The sequence below is a fragment of the Chamaea fasciata genome, unplaced genomic scaffold, assembly GCF_029207755.1.
Source record: "Chamaea fasciata isolate MVZ Bird 193981 ecotype frontalis unplaced genomic scaffold, bChaFas1.0.hap1 SCAF_7, whole genome shotgun sequence".
NCBI classification, from domain to species: domain Eukaryota; kingdom Metazoa; phylum Chordata; class Aves; order Passeriformes; family Sylviidae; genus Chamaea; species Chamaea fasciata.
This window is the reverse complement of record NW_027094092.1, coordinates 41,109,002-41,133,689: the sequence shown is the minus strand read 5'-3', so window position 1 is coordinate 41,133,689 and position 24,688 is coordinate 41,109,002. Positions and strand designations below refer to the sequence as shown.

Below are 24,688 nucleotides of genomic sequence, written 5' to 3'. Positions count from 1 at the left end.
TTCATGGAAGTAAAAGGGTAGTAGTGCTTTTATGTCTTCTCAAAAAAAAAAATGCATTGACTGTTGTGTTGGTTTTTTTTAATTTTGAGGTATTTACAAGTATAATGTCCAGAAAACAACTTTGACTTATTATGTTAACATTGCAAAAGATCTTCATGAGCCCTTGGGAGGCAACTTAGCTTCTGAAAGCTTAGTGGAGAATCTGTTAAATCAGCAGAAGAATATTGAATTCCTGGTTGAGATTTGAAAAATGCTTGTTTCCAAAACAGAATATGCTGAATTATGTCTTTCACTGAAACAGCCAACCAAAAGATGGAAATGTAGGAATAATAAACAGAGTGAAAGAATAAGCCTTTGCAAAAACAAGGAGGTTTTAATGTGGAAAAATTTACAAGCTTGATTGTATAATAGCATCACTCTGACTGGAAGAAACAAACTTTTAGAGGATGATATATGTAACCAAGTTTTTCTTCCAGTTTACTTTGATTTAAGCACTTCCCAGTGTCGGAAAATGCAGGCTTTTTGAAGTAGAAATTTTATCTTTTTTTTGTTTTGTTTGGCCCATTGATAGCAAGGTATATGGAGAAAAAGCACTATCCATGTTAATGACAGAGTGCTTTATCGTCTCTGTCATTGATGCTGGTGCTCTCAAAAAGCTACCACAGAGTACTACAGCTATTGCCTCTGTCATTGATGCTGGTGCTCTCAAAAAGCTACCACAGAGTACTACAGCCTGGTCTATATCCATATCCTTGCTGTGTAGGTTGTATGTAGCCATCATCTGTTTGGGGAAACAGGACACAATGGCATCGCATTGTTCTCTGTGCCACTGAAGTGGATTATGATTTCCTTCTCTTAGTTTTGTTTGTTTTCTTTGATAGAGGGCTTTTAATTGTATCCATGTCAGCTGAAAATTGTGGTAAGCTTATGTGGTCCAGGATTTCTGTAAAATTGGGTTATAGGTTGTCATGTAGGTTGGGAGCAATGGTGGATGCTACAGAACCTACCCTTTCCACAAGCTCTTTTTATTCCAAACAACTATCAGTCAACGTTAATGCTTAAGGTATAAAATGCCTTTCAGCATTATTTCCTGAAAAAGTAGGTTGAGGTCTGCTGCTTTGGTCTCCTTTCACACCATATTCATGCTGCTTTCCATCAGGGCTGACTTGCTGGGAAGCAGCACTGTGGAGAACAACGAGGGCATGCTGGTGGACAACAATTTGTTGTCCGTGAGCCAGCAGTGTACCTTTCCTTGCAGCCAAGGAGGCCAGCCATGTCCTGGGGTGCTTTAGGAAGAGCACTGCCAGCAGGTCAAAGGAGGTGATCCTGCCTCTCTACTCACCCCTCATGAGGCCACAGCTGGAGTGCTTTTCCCAGTTCCACCTGAATATGAGGAAGAAATTCTTTATTTTTCAGGATGCAGATGACTGAGCACTGTAACAGATTGCCCAGAGAGGTTGTGAAGTCTCCCTCGCTGGAGATACTACAGAAATGTCTGGATACAATCCTATGCAAAGTGCTCTAGGCTGACTCTGCTTGAGCAGGGAGGTTTCATGAAACAACCCACCTTGGTCCCTTCCTTACCCATTCTGTGTATACATGCACTCAGAGCTGTCATAATCCCCATAAGCATTTAGTTGGCCAAATGCTTTATTTTAGTTAGCTTGATTTTTATTGATCTTACTTATTTTTAGTTCTAAGAAAGACCGAAACTTGTTTAGTTCTGGAAAAGCATTTATCCAAAGAAGGGATCAGTTTTATTATATTCCATGGATTGTGGCTGTCAGGAGAAGAGAAGACAAGAAATCTGCCCAGGTAAGCAATCCTGTAAAATTCATAGCCCTCCTAGCAAAGTGTATCTGCAGAGGTCATGCTAATATCAGTAATGTTGTGGTATTTGGCAGGGTAAACTCTCTGCCAGATAAATCCCTTCCTTGACTTAAATTAGCTTCACTAAGATGAATGATTCTGCCACAAATTAAGGATGGCACATCTATCAGTAGTTAATATGTTTCTTGCCTCCAACACCTGGCAAGAATTCGGAAGATGGGACCAGCTTGAAAAACTGTGGGAAGTGAATTACAACAGAGACTGAAAACAACTTTTCCACAAAGAATTAATAGAATATTTTCATCTTAAAGGTGCCTTATGGATCTGATATTAGCTTGATATAATCATCTTACAGTGATTTAAAACATGTTTAATATGCACCCGACAATCTTGTTAACAAAACCTATTTCTTGTTAGACACATTCTGAGTCTTACCAGAGGCTGTGTGCTACTGTCAGACTACATGTTCACAAGTTCTTACAGAATTCTTATGAATCTCTGCTAATAAATGTTTTAATTTCCTTGATCACATAATGAAAACTGAACCTGAAGGTGTTTGTGTTACAGTATGAGCTGTTATTGAGGGACTGAGTAATTGGGCCAGTAAATATGTATCACAAGTGGAATGATTCTACACGTACTGAATTCCAATCTATTTGTGTCAAGAGGGTTTTTTATTTTTTTTTTATTCTACATTTTTTATTTCATCATTAAAAACAAGTATGTTAGTTTTCAATCAATATGTAAGGCAAAGGCATGAAATTGCTTCGTTTAGCCTCTCTTTTTATGTTGACAAAGTAAATAAGTTAAATTAAGGCTGCAGTAATAAAAGTCTTAATATTAGTGTTGAGCATCTACAAGATTGGTTAATGAAAGAATATAGATTAACTTCATCATATGTGAACTGGTATTTGTTGACCAACAAAAACTTGTGCATACGACTTACAGTTTCACTAATTAGGAGTCATTTTTCAAGATGTGTCTTACTATTTTGCCTTGAAGTCTTTGCAAGAACTAATTAAAAACGTAAAGCTTCCTTTATATTGCAGTAAGTATCTTTGTTTTAGATCCAGGAGGCAGTGATCCCTAGTGTGACAAGCAGATAAAATCCTGCCTGTGTGTGGTTTTGCTTATCTGAAGTTGGTTTGCCCCTCTGAGTTGAGTGTCAGAGGGTAGTCTGTCTGTGCATAATGCAACATGCTTTTTATTTCTCAAGAAGCCGTGCTGATGAAGTGTTGCGCTGTTTAGAACAGATTTGTGATTGCTCGCCAATTACTGCATAGAGATCAAGGCGGGGGGAGGGAAGCAAGTACATCCTGTTTGAACTGAATTTTCTTTTGTGTCCAATACCATCTATGATAGCTTATTTATCAGCCTTAATAGATGACAGAAATGTTATAAATACTAGATTTTTGTGAGAGTAACTTCCACAAATTCTTGGGATTCTTTGTAGAGATGATGTTTTTTTTAACATAGAGCTGCAAAGTTACACTGACATCAGCTCTAAGAATTGTGTTATTTTTTTTTTCCCCCAAAGGCTAAGTTCATCCTGGCCTTGCAAAAATTTTTAATTGCTGAGCAATTGTTGTTTATTTATTAAACTGACTTTTGCAAATCTGTCGTGTATGAGAACCCATAAATATCTGAACTGTTAGTTTAAGCATTAGCTTTTATGAGAGAGTGAGGTTAAATATGGGTGACTTTCTCTGTTGATGTGTGTTGTTGGTAAACCCATTGCAAAAGGTGGAATGTGCAGCTCCCTTTTTATCCTGCTGATAATTATAGTCAATATCAACTCAATTTCTAGTTCAAGAAGAAATGTGCTTAAATATCTCTTATATAATAACAGAATCACACACTGGGGAAGGTTGGAAGGGTCCACAGTGGGTCGTTTGGTCTAACCATCCTGCTCAAGCAGGGTTATCCTAGAACACTTTGCACAGGATTGTATCCAGACATTTCTTTAATATCTGGGCCCCTCAGTTTAGGAAGGACGTTGAGATGCTCAGATGCATTCAGAGGAGAGCACCAAGGCGGGGAGCACCAAGGTGAAGGGTCTGGAACATAAGCCCTGTGAAGAGTGGCTGAGGAAGCTGGGGTTGTTTAGCCTGGAAAAAAGGAGGCTCAGGGGAGATCTTATCACTCTCTTCAATTACCTGAAAGGTGGATGTAGTCAGGTGCAGGTCGGTCTCTTCTCCCAGGCAACCAGGGAGGACACAGTTTTAAGCTGCGCCAAGGGGAAGTTTGGGTTAGATGTCAGAAAAAAATTCTTCACTGGAAGAGTGATTGGGCACTGGAATCGTCTGCCCAGGGAGGTGGTGGAGTCACCATCCCTGAGTGTTTTAAAAATGGCTGGACATGGCACTCAGTGCCATGGTTTAGTTGATCGGGAGGTGTTAGGTTAGGTCATAGGTTGGACTTAATCTCAAAGGTCTTTTCCAACCTAGTTAATTCTGTGATTCTGTGATATCCAGTGAGGGAGACTCCACAACCTCTCTGGGCAGTCTGTTACAGTGCTCAGTCATCTGCATCCAGACAAATAAAGAATTTCTTCCTCATATTCAGGTGGAATTTCCTGTGCATCAGTTTCTGCCAATTTCCCCTTTCCGTGTTTCTTGGCACCACCAAGAAAAACCTGGATCCTTCCTCTTGGCACCCTCCCTTCAGATACTTGTGTACATTGACAAGGTCCCCTCTCAGTTATCTCTTCTCAGGGCTGAACAGGCCCAGTTCCTTCAGCCTTTCCTTGTGAGAGAGATGCTCCAGTCCCTTAATCATCTTTGTTGCCCTCCACTGGACTTGTTCCAGGAGCTCCAAGTCTCTCTTGGACTGAGGAGCCCAGAACTGGACAAAGCACTCCAGCTGTGGCCTCACGAGGGGTGAGTAGAGGGGCAGGATCACCTCCTTTGACCTGCTGGCAGTGCTCTTCCTAATGCACCCCAGGACACATCTGGCCTCCTTGGCTGCAAGGAAGAGCACACTGCTGGCTCACGGACAACAAATTGTTGTCCACCAGCATGCCCTCGTTGTTCTCCACAGTGCTGCTTCCCAGCAAGTTGGCCCCCAGCCTGTACCGATGCATGGGATTATCCTTCCTCAGATGCAGGACCCTGCATTTGCCTTCATTGAATTTCAGATTGTTCTTCTCTGTCCGTCTCTCCAAACTGTTGAGGTCTTTCGGAAGGACTCCACAGCCTTCTGTGGTACTGGCCACTCCTCCCAGCTTCATGTCATCAGCGAACTTGCTGAGCATGTATCTATCTCTTCCATCCAAGTCATTGATGAATGAGTTAAACAATACTGTGCCCAGTGCTGGACCTTCGGGGACACACCTGTGCCACTTAATTCAACCCTCTGGGATCTGCCGTTTAGCCACTTCTCAATCCACCTCACTCAATGGATGAGTCTACTCATCCATTCCATTCTTCCTGAATTTCCCTGTGAGGATATTGTGAGACATAGTGTCAAGACTTGCTGAAGTCTAGGTACACAATATACATTCTCTCCCCTCATCCATCCAGGTAGTTGATTCATCATAGAGGTCAATCAGGTTCATCAAACATAATTTATCTTTAGTGAATCCATGCTGAATACTCCTGATCACCTTCTTGTTATCCATGTGGATAGAGATGGTCTCCAGAATGAGGTGCTTCCTCACCTTTCCTTGGGGTGAGGTGAGGCTGACTGGCTGGTAGTCTCCTTCTTGCCTTTTTGAAGACTGGGGGAACATTTGCTTTCTTCTAGTCCTCAGGCACCTCTCCTGATCACCAGGATCTTTCAAAGATGATCATGAGCTGCCTTGCTGTGGTGTCCACCAGGTCTCTCTGCAGTTGAGTAAAGCAGACACCTTCACAAGTGATGAAGTATTTTTCACGGAATCACTGTGTATCCTGAGTTGGAAGGGACCCACAAGGATCGTGAAGTCCAACTCTGACATGACTGGCCCATACAGGTATTGGACCCACAACCATGGCACAATTGGCACCATGCTCTAATCATGTGAGCTAATCTCAGGGTCACTGTTTTATCCTGTGGGAACCTGTTCTGGCAAAGACACTAATTTACTTCCAGTGGTTTCAAGGAGTATGCATCTCATGTGCTTTCAGATTCATAATGGAGTACTTTCTCTAGGGTGCTGGAATATTTTTTTTCAGGTACATATTAGCTGCATTTTTTAACGAATATTGCTTATGTTGTGTATTTGTGATAGGGGAGTGTTTCTCTCCTTTAGATGGCGTGTAACCTTTGCTTCTGATACAATGGCAGCGTGTTCTTTAGGATATATATGTGTTCTTCAGACTAAATGATGCCCAGGCTCCTACAAACAAGGAAGTGTTTTATGAAATTGTAAGAGCAGTCTCGATATGACTGCAGTTAACTTGCAAAAGGGTATAGAAGTACAGGAAAAGTTATTAGTTATCCTCTAATTTCAGTGTTGCTCAGTCAGTAGCTAGTTTAAGCCATTAACAGGACCCATGAGGAGCTTGAGATGAGTTGATCTGATAAACAGTTCTAGTTTTTTTAACCTTCTGAAGAATTCAGTTCCAGTAATCATCCCTTTCTTCCCCTTTTCCTTCCTTTGCTGAAGGTCATCACATTCCAGTTTCCTAGATGAAAGGATGTTACCAGAATCATTGCACAACTTCTATGCAAGAACAACCGGCAGGGTACTGTCTGATCTGGCCTTTTTTGCATGGTCTTAAAAATGCAGCTGCATACTGCCAAAAAAGCCCGTTGCTGGAAAATTTAGGCAGTCCTGACAATTTTTCTAGGCCTACAGTTGAGCAGTTGTGGACAAAGCTCCAACCCTCAGGAGATGCTTGGGTGGGAGGGAATTTAGAGGTCCTGTTTGAGTGCTCAAGCACTGTTTGAGTTGTGAGTGGGACTAGCGATGATACCTACTCACTGCTGTTTCCAGCACTGCTTAGTTTGTGGCCCCAGAAAACATGGTGGAACTGTGCTAGCAGTTAACAGCCTGCTACACCAGTGTGTACCAATGGGGCTGAACCAGCAAATGCAAGTAAAGCCGAACACTGGATATATGCTTGTTGCATAATATTGCAAACCCTATTCAACTAGCATGTGGAATCACTCTTCCAAGTGTAGGATTTTATAGTGGAATAGGAGACTAAACGTGTTGAAGTACAGAGAAGAGTTCTTGCACAGAATGCAGGGAGAAAGGCAAGCAGAAGACAAGGAACCTGTGCTCAATTTTTGTTTGATTCCTGGTGCATTGTTTCACCACAACTACTGTTCTCTTCAGATGGTAGTGACGTGATGGGTAGTGAGCCATTGAGTAGAGATGCCACTGAATATGTTTTCAAGTTCTTGGTAATATTATTGTAGCCACAAGTTTCTAAAGAAGTAATAATTTCATTAAATTACTTGATGGCTCTAGAATGAAGTAAAAGCTGATAGACTTTTGAGACCCACAAACCTGAAGAAGGCAACATCTTCCAAATCTGTCAGTTGCTTTTAATGAGTGATTACATCTCTGTAGAGAACTGAAAGACTCGTTCTTGAGACTTGTTTACATTGCAAAGCATTCTTCAATCTATAAGGACGAATCTAGAATCATTACCTGTTTTTATTGGTAGGAGTTTGGGGAAAACTGAAGTGATTGCTAACTACAAATTAAGATTGCTCTTTAATCTTTAGTCTGGAAGGCTCCCAACAACATGGAAAAGGGCGTGAATGTATAGAGAGGGAAAACCATAAAGGTGGTGAAATTCCTTCTCCTTCAACAATGTAAACTCCATGCTTTATGGGAACATAGAGAAGATGTATGGATGACAAAGGCTGCTTTCCTTGTCCTGAGAGAGGGGCTGATCACAGCAGCTGTGTGTGTAACCTTACTACTCCATACTGGTGAAATCTGATTTGTATTTTGATGCAATTGTATATCACTGACCTGACATATCAGAAATTGGTGCATTTCTCTGTAGGAGATGTGCAGATGCAGCTTTGTCAGAAGATACCAAAATAGCTTTTTTCCTGCATGTAGTTTGCTGTGAACACTTGTTTATTCATTGATTGCCTTAGTATTAGAAATGCCTGTAGTGGCTTTTGGCTCACTATTTTTAGTATCTTGCAGTAAACCTGGTTCTTTTAATTTTATTGAGTTTATTTCTTCTTTTCAACTTCATTTTGCAGTCTGGGTTATTTAAAATAAATAATTGGTCTGAAAACATACGAGAAAACTGGTTCTGCAGCAGAGGATCTGATCTGATGTGAATAAATTAAAAATTTAGTTTCATTAAGTTCAAGAAGCCTTTGTGTTTTACTGAAATCTTACTGCTTTTTAGGGAAGAAAAATTAAGCTTCTAGGGAAATTCTGGGGGCGAAAAGATTAAGAAATAATGTTAATGGAGAAGAAGAGATGTCTTAAGTGGCATTCAGTGCTATTAAAAATACCAGCTTCTACCCACTAATGATAAGTCAAGTTTTGCAAACTTAACAGGTTTCACCTTTTTTTCTTATGCTATGCCTTTGATGGGATTTTGCTTTTGTTTGTCTGGTTGTGGGTGGAATGTCTGATACTCTTGGCAACAAATACTATATAGGTTCTTAAAATTACATTTGTTCTGGCCCGGAGCAGAGTTGTGTGGGTGTTGGATGTTTTTTTGAGACCTGGCTTTCCTGTTAGTTAATCACCTTATGTTATCTACAACTTTAAAGGAAGACAATTAGTGTCTAGCAGCCGCCTTCACTGTGTGGCTTAGATCTGCATGCTGTACATTTAATGGTTCCGTTTATGAATCACCCGCCTGGGCAAGGCAGTGTTTGGGTAATCAGTTATCCAGAAATATACTTTGTGGACCAGAGACAAGTAAGTTAAGTGTTACTTATTGTAGTCTCATCAATGGCGTAGTGCTTAATCTCTTAAGTACATTAGAGTATTAGTTGATCAGAAATTTATTATGATCTGCTTAAGTGAGATGATGTGAACCTTTTTCTTGGCGATACAGGAACGTAGTACACTAGAAGTTAATTAACTGTTAAATAGGTTGTTCTATACATATATCTGAACATCTGAAATACTTAAATTGTACTTGGTGTCTAATGTCCTGTGTACTAATTTTGACAAATATCAAAGAATCCCTGCGGAAATGGCTGAATACATGTTAAATTGGCTGCTGTCACTTAAGTGAAGTGAGCTGGATTATCAGAAGTAATCGGTTTAATTTAAATCCAGCTCATTTTAACTGAAAAAGGTTAGGGAGCAGCCATGTGATAGTCCAGCAAAGAAATCTGAAGAGGAAAGTAGTAATTTACAATAATGCAGGCAAGCAAGATAAAACATGGTAAACAACACAAGCTGATTCAATAGGTTTTCCATTAATTATTCGAAGTGTAAGCAAACTCTTCTTCGAGATGCAGTTACTAGTGAATTCTGGGAAAACTTTGAATCTCGTTTAAAAGCAGGTAACTGCTGCTTTTTTTTTGCCAGGTACCTCCTGATTGAAAGAAAACCTGATACAGAAAAACTAGACAGTGCTTGGACTTGATAGTTGCGCCTGTACTGGTCCATTCAGAATTGTCAGAAAATGCATGATTTGTCTTGGTTACATGAAGGAGAAGAAACTGCAAATCCCAATTTGCATTTATTGTTAACACTTCTATAAGCACAAGCAGGACATTAATGTCTTGTGCTTTAGTTTGAGGTCTTGTATTGCAGTTATAGATGTGACTTAAGACAATTGAGTTCAGTCTCACTTTCAATTCTTTTCTAGGGAGAGCACGTGTGCAGCAGCTAGCAGAGAACACGAGATATTTCAGGAGACGACTAAAAGAGATGGGCTTTATCATCTATGGAAATGAAGATTCCCCTGTTGTGCCTCTGATGCTGTATATGCCAGCAAAAATTGGGTACGTTTGACAGCATAACTTCTTACCCACCTTCTTTAAAGCTACGTTGGTGTAAGAATATTAAGAGTTTTCTAAATATAAGAAAAGATTAATTTGATTTTTGCTTTTATAATCATTACTGAGTCTTATAAAATATGGAAACTTCTATAAGTGATCTTGAGAAAGTCGAGGCTTGTAGCTTGGGGCATCAAGGAAGCATTTCCGGGGAGCAATTTTGCCCCTATGTGTCATGTTTTCAAGGTTGGGTTGTGTGTTTCCATCATATTTATATGTAAAGTGTATGAATGTCCCAAAGAGGAACTGAAATTTAATGGAAATTAACATTGAAAGTCACTTGAGGAAGTCTTTCAACTAGCTCCCGGATCAGAAAGAGCCAACATTTTCATTGATACACTTTGAAAATTAGAAAAGGAAAAGCAGTGAGGCAAGACATGATGTATTTAATGAATCCCAAGTTTTTAAGAGGTCTAGATATAATCACTCAAGTATTGGTATTGTAAATATTAAAACAACTGTAGCACATAGGTTTACAAATGCTTGCTAATTTGTGGGGTGGTGTGTCGATAATTAAGGCTAAAATTTTGCAAAGATGATAAATAAAGTATATATTGAAAAAATTTTCAACATAAACAAAAACGTGATTTCAAGGACAGCTTGGCTTTGATCACTCCTTTTCAGGGTCTGTATAATGCAGTGCTCAATCAACACTTTCAAATTTGGAAAACATAGTTTCATTTTGAGCTGTACTGAACATCTCTAGTGCTTGACTAGCTCAGGCTTCAGTCCTCAGGCTCCACCCTTTTCACTGCAACAGAGTTTTAAAAGGCCTGTTACCTTTATGGGTGCTTCAGACTAGGTGTCCAGCACACAGAGGCAACTGTTTCCACTGCCTGGCTTCTCTACCGGTCAATACAATCTTTTCCTTGGAAGTAGTTCATAGAAATATTTATTAGCTGAGCAGTTGGTCGAGTACCTTAAATTGAGCAAGAACAGAGAGCTCTGATGAGAGTTGGCCGTGATGATGTGAATTTGGTTTACTTGATCCTTTCTTTGTCCCTTGTAGCCTGTTTTTAAAATAGTTGGAGAGTACTAAATGGATACAATACGAAGTGTATCAGCATGCGCCTGTTTGTAAGTAAAATAGCTGTGGCAGAAAATTTGAAGACCTAGTAAAAATATGTTATTTTTATATGTCCTTATAAACCTCTTAAGTTCATTGCTATTTCTCACAAGAAGATCAGTTCAAAAAGTTCAAAATCATTTCCTATGGCCTGTAGAAACACCCCCAACTGCACTGTCATTACAGATCTGATTGAGATCTTTGTGCTTCTCATTGTATGTCACAGCCACTACTTTCTTTAATCTCCTTAAGAATTTGTTTTGTTGAAAATAGTGTGTGACAGTTGTATGATATTTTTGCACCTTTCTTAAAAATGTTAGGTATCATTAAATGATCCCAATTTACTGTGGTAATTCAGTGGTTCCTATGATACTTATAAATTATGTATATGATGTACATTCTGTGATGCAATAATGTACTTCAATCAAATTCAAATCAAAACAAAACATCTTGAAATTGCAGAAACATCCAGTTTGGGTCATTGCAGTATGAGGAGTTCCTTGTATAGTCAAACTACTGAGCCAAAATCACTCTTTCCTATTGGAAAGACTTCCAAGCTTAGGTTACAAATCCATTTAGAAACAGCCTGCTAAAAGACCAGTCTGCTACATATAATCTTTCATCTTTGTTAGGACTTAATACACTGAAACCTTTTGAGAAGGACCACCTTGGGATTGAATTTAAAAAAGGCTTTTGTTAGCAGGCATTTCTGCCTCTAAAAAAAACCACTGGAAGCTCCAAACTGTGGTCTGACAGCCTTGCCACAACAAAGGCCTGTATGGGTTACCATACTGAGTCCTTCATGCTCCTGCTTTGCCACTGATAATTGTGAGATCTTGTTCTCTCTGGCAGTGCGTTTGGGCGTGAGATGTTGAAGCGGAACATCGGTGTTGTGGTTGTGGGCTTCCCTGCCACCCCCATCATCGAGTCCAGAGCCAGATTCTGTTTGTCTGCAGCTCATACCAAAGAGATGCTTGATACAGTAAGTCTCTCATCTTGTCTTCCTTCTGCTCATGCCTGCTAATAAACAGATACAACAACGGTCTGGGTTTTGTACACTGGTTCAGCGTTTGGTACACCACGTAGTTGAACCTGATATTCAAAGCCTGTTGCAATAGAGATGGCAATGACTCCATCTCTTTCCTTGCTTCAACAGTGTGGAATGGCTGCTTAGAGTAAGTCTCAGGACTTTCCTGGTCCTGTTTTTAAAGGAGACAGTCTCATTCCTGTGAGACAATGCTTTTTACCCTCATTAAAGGCTATACCTTGCATTGAACTGGTTAGAAGGAAACATTTTGCATCTTCTAACCTTAGATGCTAATGGTAAGAAAAAAAATAAAAAGGCCTGAGAACCTCCAAAACATTTATATTCCTCTCAAAAGGAAGTGCATGATTATTAGTGAGATTTTTTTTCCCCAGAGATTACTATTCCTGTTCTTGTTTAAAGCTTCAGAGCACTGTATCTTAAATGAACCTGTTCTAGTGAGTCTGTACCACATGCAATGCTTTACTTACTCTTATCAGCGCTTGCAGAGGGAATGGAGGTCCCCTCGAAAGAGGCCAGCATCACAGTTAGGAGATACTGCCTTCAGTAAGGATGGTGGTTACTCTCCAGCAGAGTCAAAAGAGGATTATATGAATAAGCCTCACTATTCTTATGTACGTCTATTTAAGAATATTCTTAAATCTTCTTAGTATGTCTTGGTGTGGTAGCTACATTCGATTTTGAGTCTTCTGAATAATCTTTTTTGATGGACTTGTGTACATGGGCTGTTTTAGGTGCTGCCAAAGTTCTGCATTGCACTTTTTTCCCCACTTTGAGGGTCTGTGATTCAGAATATAAACTAGGTTGAGTCATGAATTTGGACTTCGTGAGAGTAGACTCTGTCCTATTCAGAGACCTACCTGAAAGAATCCCGTAGGATACAGTCTCAAAGAGCAGAGGTGTCCAGGACAGCTAATTGATTTTTCTTCCTCACTCCTTCCCTGAAGAATGATCTATCTTGACTCAAAGGAGAGTGAATGTGGTGGGGGGCCTGCATGGATGAACAAACCAACAGAAATATGTCATGAAAATGTATAAGAGGTGCAAGCATGGAGAGGTGACCAAGGAAGAATAGAGACACAGTCCTGAGCATGCAGGGATGGGGTCAGGAAAACCAAAGCCCAAATGGAACTCAGTCTGTCAAGGGACATCAAATGCAGCAAGCGGAGCTTTTATGGGGCATTAGTAGCAAAAGAAAGAATAGAGAAAATGTGGAGGACTGCTGCTGAATGGCACGGGGAATCAGGTGAGAATTATGTGCAAGAGGCAAGGGTACTCAATGCCTTTGTTGTCTCATTGTCTCAGTCTGCTGGTGAGACTTAGGAATCCTGAGACCGTGAGATTAGTGGAAAAGTATGGAGCAGCAAAGACTTCCCTTTGGTGTGAAGAAGGCTCCATTAAGGGAACATTTAAACAAAATCAACATGCACAAGTCCATGGGACCTGATGAGCTGCATCCACAAGCGTTGAGGGAGTGGGCAGTCACTTCGAGGCCACTCTTGATTATCATCTTTGGAGGAAGAATTTGTGGTGGTTGGTGGAGGCTCCTGAGGACCGGAAGACAGCAAATGTCACCTTCTTGAAGAAGGGCAAAAAAGTGTGAGGAGCTGCAGGTTGAAAAGTCCTGCCTTTATCTTGAGAAGATTGTGGAGGAAAAAAAATCTTTAAACTATTTTCAAACATTTTGTGGACAAGGTGGTTGGGAGTAGTCACAGTTAGGAAGGGGAAATCATGCCCAATGTCCAAATATGATCAGTAACACTTCAGTATGTGAATAGCAAATAGGCTATCTAACAGATATTTACTAATGTCTTGTGAAAAAAATAGACTCAACCTTTTCACACTTGACTGCTTACATAAAAATCAACAGCTTAAAATTACACACTTTTAAAATGTAGTTTCTGTTAAAAAAATAAGTAAGGCAGTGCATGGTGTGAGCAGTGTCGTAATGTATGTGTAGTGTCATTGTGTAGTATCAAGCTGCTGTGTATCTGCAGTGCTGTACTTGCTGCTCCTGACTTGTTTCCACCTTGTGAGAGATTCCATAACATAACACTCCAACAACAGACTGCTTAAGGAATTCCTTCCCAGCTACTTGTCCTGCTACTCTTCCCTTAATTATCTCAATTTAGTTTTCTGTTCCAAATAAAAGTTTTGAACTAGTATGTTCAGAGAAGACCATCTCCTTTTCTTCTTTTCCCCCTGTATAAAATAAATAGTATCAGACTTGGCCCAGAGCATGTTAAGAGCCCTGAGTTCATTGACACAAATGAGGGAGCTGTAACTTCTGAACAGGTGGGCATGGAGTGGGGATGAATGGATAAGAGATGGGAGGAAGGAAAATAAAGAAAACTGAAGTCTCTGAAATCATATTGCTGCAAATTGAGCTGAAATTGAAACTGTACAAACTTGATGTGCAGGCACTACCTGAGCAATCGTGCAATTTTATATTGGTTCGGTTCTTGGTCTTCTCTTTCAGTGACTAGCTAGGGCCTTTGCCATAATGAGCTGCTTTTGTAGGGTCTGTATAAGTACTACATTTGCTCTCTTCCAAAGTCTAGCTGTAACTTTTATTATTCTGCTTTAAAAAGCTCTTTTCCTGTCAATTCTTCCCGCATTTTCCAAAAAAGGTTTCAAATTTTGTGCATTTAACATAAAACTCATTGCTAGAGTACCTCTGTAAGTGTTAAATGTACTAAGTTGAGGAAATGCATGTTCAATATATTAGAGCTTGTCTGCTAAGAAAATTAATCCAGAGCAAAATGAGGTGTGAATTTTGAAGTGAATGAAGAAATCCTGATTTCGCTCAGTATGTGGAGGCTTTTTTTCCAAGTTAGCATAACCCCCTTTATGGTTCAAAATAGCTGCATGCTCAGAACCCAGAACATTGGCAAGAGGAGTTAATAAGGAACAAGTCGTTGTGTCAGTGACTTTGCTGTGTTTTCTTGTGATACAGTGAAAAGGGTTCGATTTCAGGCAGCTAATCATTAAGGCAGACCTCAGGTCTAATCCCTCTGCTAACTATGGCAACAATATCCAGGAGGAGGAAGAACTAAAGTGAATGGACTTGGGGAGAACTGGCAGACAGCTTCTTCACTTCACTGACAGAGAGGACAACTTGTTGTCCCATCTGTGTATTCATGGATACTAACTAGGGCTCTTGTGGTATTTTTTTAAACAAAACTTATCTAGGTTTGAAGCATAGGGAAGAGAAGCTTGTCTTGCAAATAGTGATATTTGTAATGCTTCCTCGTTCTTATTAAATACACCCATATGATGAGGAACAGTTCTTAGTTAAAATTTTAACTGTTTTATGTAAATAAAACTTCCTTGCCTAAAAATATTTGGCTTAGGATCAGAGTGAAGTTCCTCATAACCTGCATCGCTGTGGGCTGTGCTTTCTTTTCAGTGATGAAAAATATGTTACACTCTCCTAAAGTCAGAGTACACCAATGCCATTTCCTTTGTAGTCTTTGCTGGTCACATGGCCCTTTTTGTTTTAAATTAATAAAATCCTAAATCTGCATTCAAGAATAACAGTTAACATACTCCTTCAACAGAAATTCAGCTTTAAATTGCTTCCATATGGGATCTTTACTTAAGGCTCTGGCAGACTGTGCCCATACTTTTGTTTTGTTTTGTTTTTACCGAGGTCCAACTCCTGGGTTTGTCGTTCCCCTAGATCTTGGAGTGCAGAGGGTTTTGCTGCCAGATATAACAAGCATGAAGGGCCATTGTTTAAAGAAACAAAAACTTGAACTATCCATCTAGGAAGAAAAAACATGTAGAGCTATTAACCCCCATCTGCCAACTGTCCTCAAGAGACAAGCATTTGACCCAGATTGGAGCATTAGTGTTGAATTAGTGACATTCTGAAGCAATGCTGAATGTACCTATCTCCATAAATTTACAGTTCAAGGCAGTGAAGAATGCCAACCTTTGAATTCAAAAAATCACATTGGATTTGGTCTTCTGAATTAATTTTTGTCACTTGCCTATGTAAAATAACTAGCATCATGTGCTGTCACAGATTTGTCTGCAGCAACTGATTTATTTTGTACTTTGCTCTAGGTGTGTTCTGTAGGGAAATGAAGTTTAGGATTTGGCTTTTAACAGACCCTATTGTGTGTGGACCAGTGTCTTATCAGAGATTGCAACATAATGGAAGTATGATTAGCTGAGCTGGGACTTCCCTCATTTCTTACGCAAGCAGATGTTTGGTCTCTGGTAAACTTCATAATATTGGAGTTCAGGTCAAAATGGTGAAAGGCTGTGCTAATTCAGTAGCAGTGTTCTGGGTCATCAGTTGCTTGAGTGTGGCCTTTGTGGCAATCTCAGTGGGATTTGCTTTCCAAGGAGAAAATGCTTGGGGTCCTATGCAGAATAACTTTTTATTTTTCTTTCCTTGGATTGTCTGGCAAAAATCTCCTGTGCCATGTTGTTTATGACACATAACTTTCATCTCTAGTTGTGTATGGACAATGCAAATTAACCAAATGTAGATATAACAAATGCATCTATAGAACTTTGTTAGCTCACTATTGTAGTTTGTCTTTGCTGTTTTGCAATTTAAAAAATACAGTAGATCAGGTTTGCTAACCCAGGTTGTTTTCAAACTGCATGATATGTAAGGAGGAGTCAAACCTCAAACAAACTGTACATTTTTTTTCTATTTCAGCTTCATTACCTCCGGGAAGGGAGGAACGTTATTCTGTTTTTCTATCGATGAATAGTCATGGGGTTTGCTAGATATTATGATCCTGTTCTGGAACAGTCAGGTGGATGCATAGGCACTCTCAGTTAAGTGACCAGGGCTGTTTATGTGGTCTCAAAATTTCTGAACACTAAAACAAAAAAAATCCTATGCACTTCTGAAGGTATCGGCTTCTAGCACAGTAAAATCTCAAGTAAAATGGCTGTCAGAGTAGTCTGCAAGCATGCATAAAGGAAGATGTGCAGATAACTTTCATCTGTCTCCTCTGCTGATCTACTGTGGTCTCTTTGTCAGGCTTTAAAAGAAATCAATGAAGTTGGGGACCTTTTGCAACTGAAATATTCCCGTCGCCGTTTGGTACCTCTCTTGGACCGGCCGTTTGACGAGACAACATATGAAGAGACAGAAGACTGAACTCCCTCCATGTGCCTCAGTGGGAGGGACACACCCCAAGGGACACTCCGTGGCACACAGGCCACAGCATCTGTGAACAACACACTTATGACTGCTTAGTGTAAGAGACATTTCCTCACAATACTGAAGTGGCCACATCAGCTCTAAATGGCATTTTGTAAATAGGGAGAGGAGAAAAAAATTATTTGATTCCTATGTCTTCAGGGTCTGGCCCTAGAGGTGCTTGGCTTTATTTTTTTTTTTTCTTGTTGCTTTTTTTTTAATTTATTTGTCTCAATGAGTTCACAGCAACCCAAGCTGGCTGTGGTTGATTAGTTCAGACTTTGTATGCACCATTAGCCTCCCAGATGCTGGCTGAGATGTTTGAGAGCATGTGTGACGCTGGCATGGCAGCATTTTCAGCGTCACTGCTAGGTGTCTGATCTTCCCAATAAGGAATGAGCTGACCTGTCTGTTTCTGGAGACTTCTAGAGAAACTGTTGATTGCTAACTTTGACATATGTAACAAGATGGATAATCAACCAAAGTTGCTTTTTTCATTTGCAGTTACTTATGTTTAAAACTTGAATTTAGCCTTTTTAAAATAAATGTGTTATTGACATGTCACTGACAGAACTATTGTTCCCAAACATTTAGTTTTGTAAGCCACAGGCAGAAGGGCTTCTGGAACTGTAACCTCTTTTCCTTCCCAGTATGGATGCCAGATTGTCTCCTGGTTTTGACACTAACTGTCCCTTTGATAGAGGGTAAGTGATGGAGAAGGGTTTGTTTTGTATTTAATACTTCTGTTTAAAAAAAAGAAAAAAAAATGGGTTGTGTGTGTGTTGCTTTCTCATCTTCAGGTTAGTTTCTCTTGCTTTAGAATTATCATAAAGTCACGAACAAGTCACTAAGTCCTAGAAGAGTGCTCTTGGGTTTAAACAAACTAGAGCAAGTCTCGTGCTTAGTCTTAAGATTAAGCCCGCTCAATAAGCAGGCCTATACAGGGGATGACTATTAGGAGAACCATCTATTTCATGTAGATCTGTGAAAGACTGCTGCCCTTTGCTGTGGTAACTCACTGTTGTTTGTCATCTGTGAGGTGTTCTTCACTGGCCTTGTTACACATATGGACAGCTTGAATCTTATAGGCATGTTACATTTTGGCTGGCCAGCAAAGTCCCCGTTGGCAGCTGCATGTCTGTAGGCCTTCCCTGAAGAAAGAGAATGTCCTCACAATTGCATTTAGTTTGATATCTTTATTCTTTCGTACTTCTGTTACTGATCAACACTGCTCAAGTGAGTGTTTGCTGAGCCAGTTGCTGTTTGGAGTGTTTTATTTGCAAGTTTCATACTGTCCCTCTGTTTCAAATAGATGCCTTTGCTCTAACGCACCTTAGAACTGGTCTACTGCTTAGTCTTTACATCTTGAATTCTTTTAGTGAACAGAATGGATCAACGAAAAGGTACCAAAAATTTTAAATATGAGTTAATTGCCATATAGTCCATTTCTGTATTTTGTTTTATATTTAGACATATACAATTTCTGCGAAGATAGTAAAATGTTAATGTTGTGTCAATTGGGTTGGGCCAGCTCTTCAGTTTGAGTTATCAAGATACTTTTTGCAGGTTACTGAGGTTTTAGAAACAGACTCATCATCATAATACTAAAGCAGAGAGCAACTCAAAGCTCTTTGTGTGGTGCTGAAAAAGTAAATTCATTCTTTTAAAGTTCTTTAATGTTCACTCTGCAACTAACAGGGAGGGAATGTTTTGGCCACTAGAACCAAGCAGTTCTGCAAATACATGTGGTGAGTTAAAGCAGAATTGGTTTCTATTTTGTAGACTATCTAACTTCATATATTTATAGATCTTGTTACATTTTAATGTAATGGAACTTCAAAACACTGGTTCATTTTTTTACCATTGAATTTCAGAAATTTAATTATATGAAAAGAACTGGAATTGACTGTTTGAAAATAGATCCAGATAATTATTTCTGTCTTTGTCCGTTAATGTTGGTTGGCTCTTCTTCTGGAGCTGAGTGAGTGCAGAGCCTGAAAAGTCTCTATGTGCAGCTTGGATAGCTATGAAATAGTCTCACATATTCAGCCAGAGTGAATAAATGGCAGTTAGCTGAGCTTACTTTCTCGCCCATGTACTGCCAGAACTAGCTCGAACATTCCAGCAGATTACCTGCTTTCTGACTTCAAGAAGCTTTATCTCAAAGAATTCTTGAGGTTTTGGGGTTTTTTTCCCTCTGGATTATACTAGGGAACAAGAGGAGGTTAGTACAGGAAGCCCTGACTTCAGCCCTGATCCTATTAACTTGATCATGAAATAGTTTAAGAGCAGAAAAAATGGACCAATTTAAAGGCTTGGATCAGTAGGTAACTGTTTTTAAGCATTTACAAATGTACAGTGTGTTTGTCTGCTGTGTAGTTGAGTCAGTTTGGAAACTGTTTATGTATTCAGTTTGAAATGGGTTATCATAGATTCTACAAGTGTTGAATCTTAACCTTGTCTCTGGGAATCGGTTTTAGAGCAGCTTGTCTTTGGAAGGGAGAAAAGCATCTGGAAATATCTTCAGAATATGGATAAATCCTGTGTAGTACTTCTGAAATGGTCAGTGTTTAAAAATTACTAGTGTCCATTTGGTTTCTAGTTGCACTTGTTGAGGAGATTGTGTTCAAGCTTCTGCCTTTGAGTATCTTTCTGCTGTGTCACACTGTCTGCATATAACTTTGAATTTTGGATTGCAAAGACACTTCAGAAATAATTCTGGCAGTGAGCATTTGCAGACTGCTTGGTTACATTTCAGCCTTGCCATATCCTTTTTGGGAAGCAAATCTTCCCACTTCTCTCTGAGGCTTTTTGTTCAAGAGAACCTGTTTTGCCAGAGTCTGGTAAAAACAATGAAACCTGTTGAAACTGCTTCTGAAAATGTAAGAGTTACAAGTCCAAGATTTCATGCTTTTAATTCAGTAATTCACTGAGCTTGAAAGCCAAGAAAACCTTTTTGCATTTACTAAAAGAACTCCAATAAGGGTTAGTGCTAGGCAAACCTACAGCATGTGTGCTGTCACAGTATGTGTAGGATGGATTGCTGCTTTGATACTTATGTACTGACCAGAAATCTGTCTCCTTTTTCTCCTGGCAGTAGAAATGAATGAAAAAACCAATCTTGAGAGATCACAAAGGAAGAAAAGCTGCTTAAGAAATAAAACTTCAGTCTCTGCCAACTTTTCAGAGACATTCTAATTGAAAGTGACTCCTGGTATTTCTTAAGAGATGCAAAACTCTTAAGAAGAAAATGAAGGCTGCTTTTGAACAAAGGATTTTACCCAGTACTGTATATTGGCTAAACTTACTCATAAATATACAATAGTTACCTTCCCAGTACCTCTCTGAAGAACCAAGCAAGTTTTTGCCTCTGTTAAGCAGAGTAAAGAGTTTAGAACCATTACTGTTTTTAAGGCTAATGGCTATATTCTTTCACTCATTAGAAAATCGAGAAGCTCCTATTACCGAGCATCAGCAAAGAGTGAGAGGTCTGCTTCTTGTTAGAAACTGGCCTTCCCAAGTAGATCTTTGTCTTAAGGAACCTGATTCATAGTTTTCCTTTAGTTCTTTGGCAGAGAAGAAACCAGTTTTTTTGTGTCAGAGTATTCAGGGCCTTCATTTGTTTTTTACATGACATAAACTTTTGTATAGTATGTATATGGTATATTTAACTCTTTAGTTGCTATATCTTTTCCCTTCTAAGTAGCATCCTTAATGAATAGTTCTGGTTCTTGAGTTACAGGTGTAGTATGCTTCTGCTTTAGGCAAAGGCTCAGGCGTTGACCAAACATCCGAAGGAATTGCATTAGCCATCCTCCTCTTGCTGTTACCTCTTAAGAGTGCAGGTGTGGTACTCACTATCAGAACTGCACCTTCACAAAGAACAGGCAAGGGAAGTGTGCCCATAAAGTCAGCAATTCTGTGCTGTGTGGATGAAAGACTGATACAGCAGGGATGGAGAAAAGGGGTAGTCAATCATGGCTTGTTTTCAGCTGTACAGGTATCTTTCGTGTGTACTTGTACAAGTATCCCTAAATCAGGAATGCAGCTTTCAGTGCCTGAATGGACACTCCTCTGAAACTTTTCCACACCAAGTAAATACTTCTTTTCCTTCTGAGCAAATTTGATTTCTTTATCTCTGAAAAGCATTTGGTTTACAGTTGTTTGCTCATTCAGAAGCCATGTTATCCATTCAGCGAGATCATAGGAGAGGTTGGAGGAAAGCAGGAGCATGACTTCATTTCATCTAAGGGAACACCTTGCAGTACTGGATCTGAAGCACTATGCATGAGCCCCCTTGCTGCATCACAGAGAAGGAAACTTGTGGAGATGTATCCCAATATACAATGCTCAGTCAGAATGTATACAGTTTATACATATTATTTTTACAGTTTATATTCAGCCTATGAAAGTGTCAAGCATGCTGGGATCTGTGTGGATGGCACCTTCTGCATGGAGATTTGAGGCACCTGCAGTCTGTTCTGTTTTAGCACTAGTGAAGTGCTGAGCTGTTCAGGAATGCTTGGTATGACCCCTCAGCAGGTGCATTGTTGTCTTTGGTGCTGGACCTGACACCCAAGTGGCATTGGACCACTATTTGGGAAAAGCACGAGTCATTTGACCTGCATGACCTAAGCATGGTTTTTGAAGGAAAAAAAAGAATCTCCAATGCCATTCTGATGGCTTTGTACTCCTGTAAACATTCCCAGCCTTGCAGTTGTTCACCTGTTCAAGGATTCAGACATAATACTGGAGCACGAACATAAAGTGTTTGTGTGAAATACTGTGCTTTACCTTTCACTAAAAAGAGAAGCATTTGCTGCAGGCATTGGAGCTGTTGTGCTTATATCCCCAAAAGGGGCTGGGTGAAGCAGATGATGACTGTGGTGTGTGTTGAAGGCCTTAAACTGTGATTCTTGGTATGAAGAATTAAAATTAAGACTGACCTTGAAGAATGCAGTGGATTTTAACCCACAGAAGAATACTAGGTGCTCTTAATTAAGCAGTATGTGCTGCTGTTTTCTTGGGAGGGATAGGTTCAAAACTCAATTTGTGTGACCCTGGCTAGCAGCTGTTTAAGGAGATGTCTGTACATGGGAACCAAAAGTAGTGCAGTTCTCTGCATCAATGTTCCTGTGTGGCTTACATTGTTCCTGTGTAGCTCCATTGGTAACTTGTTCCTGGGCTGCTGAAAATGGGAGATTTATTGAGACTGTCAGGGACTTGGGAACCAGTGGCAGCTAGCAAATTCATTTCCTACACAATAGGTGAACAGGCCTCACAGGAATATGCCAAGGTTCCAAAAATACCCATGGTGAGGTGAAAGACACACCAAACCATCTGACTTTTGTAAACTTTTTTTTTTTTTTTTTTTTTTTTTTTTTGCCAACGCTCATCCTATTCAGACAGTATTTCTGCTACCCCCTAATGGTATATTAAGCTTAATGCATCTCTAGCCTCCCCATATTAATTTCAGACCCATTTGAGAACTGAGGAATGCTGGAGCCTGAGGCTTTAGGCTAACAGCCCCAAAGCCAATGGTGGCCCACATTTCCATGAGCCCTGGGCAGAATTACCAAGTCACAGCACTTCATCTTAAATTGCACTGTATTCTTATGCCTCTGTGTTGCTATAATGTACATATATATTGGATTTTTTTGTAGATAAGACGTTTTAGATAAAATTTTTAAATGGGCTCCCCCCCCAAAATATTTTATGCCAGATGTCTAATTTTTTTTACACTTGTGATTAACATGAATATGGATACTCTGTGGGCAGGAAAAAGATAAATGGATGGTACATTGGCTTTAAAAAGGTAACAATGCATGTTTAAAAAAAAAAACTGGAGAAAAAATGCTTGGGAAAAAAATCATTCAAATATATTCTATGTTCTGCATAATAAAGACTTTTAAAAAACCACTATATCATGATTTTGGCACTCTTTTCCTTAATGAGGCTTTCCCTATTAAGGAGGCTGAACCCTCTTCCTCTTCCTTCCCAGTCCCTCTCCCACCCACCCCCAAAATAAAAACCTAAAAAAAATTCTACACGAGTTTCATACTAGAATGACTGGGTAAAAACCATAGCCTGTTTGAGAGCTCCGACAGATCATTGTTCCCCTCTAGCCTTGTACTCCAGAGGCAGGGAAGCTTGCATGTGAGATGGGTGCTTAGCTGTTTCCTGGCAGTCTCTGGTCCATCGTACAGCAACAGCTTTGATGAGCAGTCTGGAAAAGCCGCTTCTGTTGCGGAGAGACGTCTGCAGTCAGTCGTAGCTGCTCTGTTCCTGATGTGCAGCACTCCCACGATGAGAGCCCGCTCCAGCTTGCTGCTGGCCCCAAAAAGCTGTTGTGCTTGAAAGCCAGGCTGCTACCCTTGGGTGCTGTTAGAGTGTCAAGACTGCTCAGCTGCCGTGCTGCTAATGAGATGTTTGAAAGGACTTCTTGATCCATCTCGCATGGGATTCTTTACCTCACATCTGTCTTGCAGTTTGTGTCTTGTTTTAAACATTTCCTTCCATTTATCTCAGCTCTCAGTCTGCATAAACCAGATGTCGGTATTTGAAAAGGAGGTGTGGGTCCTGATTTCAGCTGTGGGTACACAAATGGGCCCAGGTGTTTTGCAGCTTTGTGCTAAGGCTGTAGAAATGTTGGGTTTTTCCTTCTAGGTCTCCCTTTCTGGGACCGTGCCAACACTGGCACTTCTCAGTGGGCTGCAAAACCTCTTCTCAGTGTCCTTCCCTAATAATTTTTTCCTTAGTCCTTTCCCTAATTTCCTTCATTGGCTCATGAATGCCTGTGGAAATCCTGGAAAAGATGCTCTCTACACCCCAAGTAAACAGCAACTCCCGTGTTTCCAACAGGCTTTGAGGGCTGGATAAGATGCTGCCGGCGCAGAAGAGAGCAGATCATGGAATAGACTTTTTTTGAGCGGTAGAAACTTTCTCCCGCAATTCGGCAACAGCCAGGGCTTTCAGCGGGGAGCACAGAGCCCCGTTCTCTGCCTGTCGCGGGCCGGCCCCGGGCGGGGGGTCCCGTCCCCCCCTCCCGCAGAGCGGCCCCTGCCCTGGCGCTCGGAGAAAGGAGAAAAGGGGCGGCTTTTGCGAGCTTATTTCCCCGGGGGCGCGGCGGGAGGCTCTGAGCCCCCTGCCCGGCCGCGTCCCCGCTCCCGCCCCTCCGTTGCGGGCGCCTCCATCCTCCCCGCCTCGTGCGGCCGGGCCGGAGCCGCCGGGGCCCTCGGCCGCCCCGCCCCGCCGGGAGGGCGCTGCGGCGGCGGGGCTGCCCCGGCGGGAAGCGCCCCGTGCCGCGGGGCTTGTGCGGGGCCGGCGCCGCCGAGGCGCGGAACAAAGAGCCCCGGGCCGGACCGACCCCGCCGCAGAGGCAGCGCCCCGCGGGCACCGCCGGGTAGAGGGGGCGGCGGCCGCCCCGGCCATGCAGCTCCCGGGAGGGGAGGAGCGGAGCGGGCGGTGGCGCCCCGGAGGGGGCAGCGCCCGGAGGGAGAGGGGGGAGGTCTGGCAGTGCCGGCAGCCTCCGAGCGGGGCAGGGGCGCGGCGGGGCCGTGCCCGGGGCCGGCAGCCGCGGCGGTCGCCCGGGAGGAGCTGGAGCGCTCTTCATGCGAGCAGGAGCTTCTCCCCGCCGAGCGGCCTCCCGTCCGCC

At 41.1% G+C, this 24,688-nt stretch overlaps 1 protein-coding gene across 2 annotated transcripts in view; it reads left to right on the top strand.

Moving 5' to 3' along the window:
- Positions 1-23,048, top strand: part of SPTLC2 (serine palmitoyltransferase long chain base subunit 2) — a 77,098-nt gene extending 54,050 nt beyond the window's left edge. For both annotated transcript variants that reach the window (XM_066188581.1, XM_066188582.1), the window contains exons 10-12: positions 9,564-9,699; positions 11,672-11,801; positions 16,873-23,048. In XM_066188581.1, coding sequence (XP_066044678.1) covers positions 9,564-9,699; positions 11,672-11,801; positions 16,873-16,992 — 386 coding nt within the window. In that variant the 3' untranslated portion in view covers positions 16,993-23,048. The remainder of the gene's footprint in view (positions 1-9,563; positions 9,700-11,671; positions 11,802-16,872) is intronic.
- Positions 23,049-24,688: the final 1,640 nt, after the last annotated feature.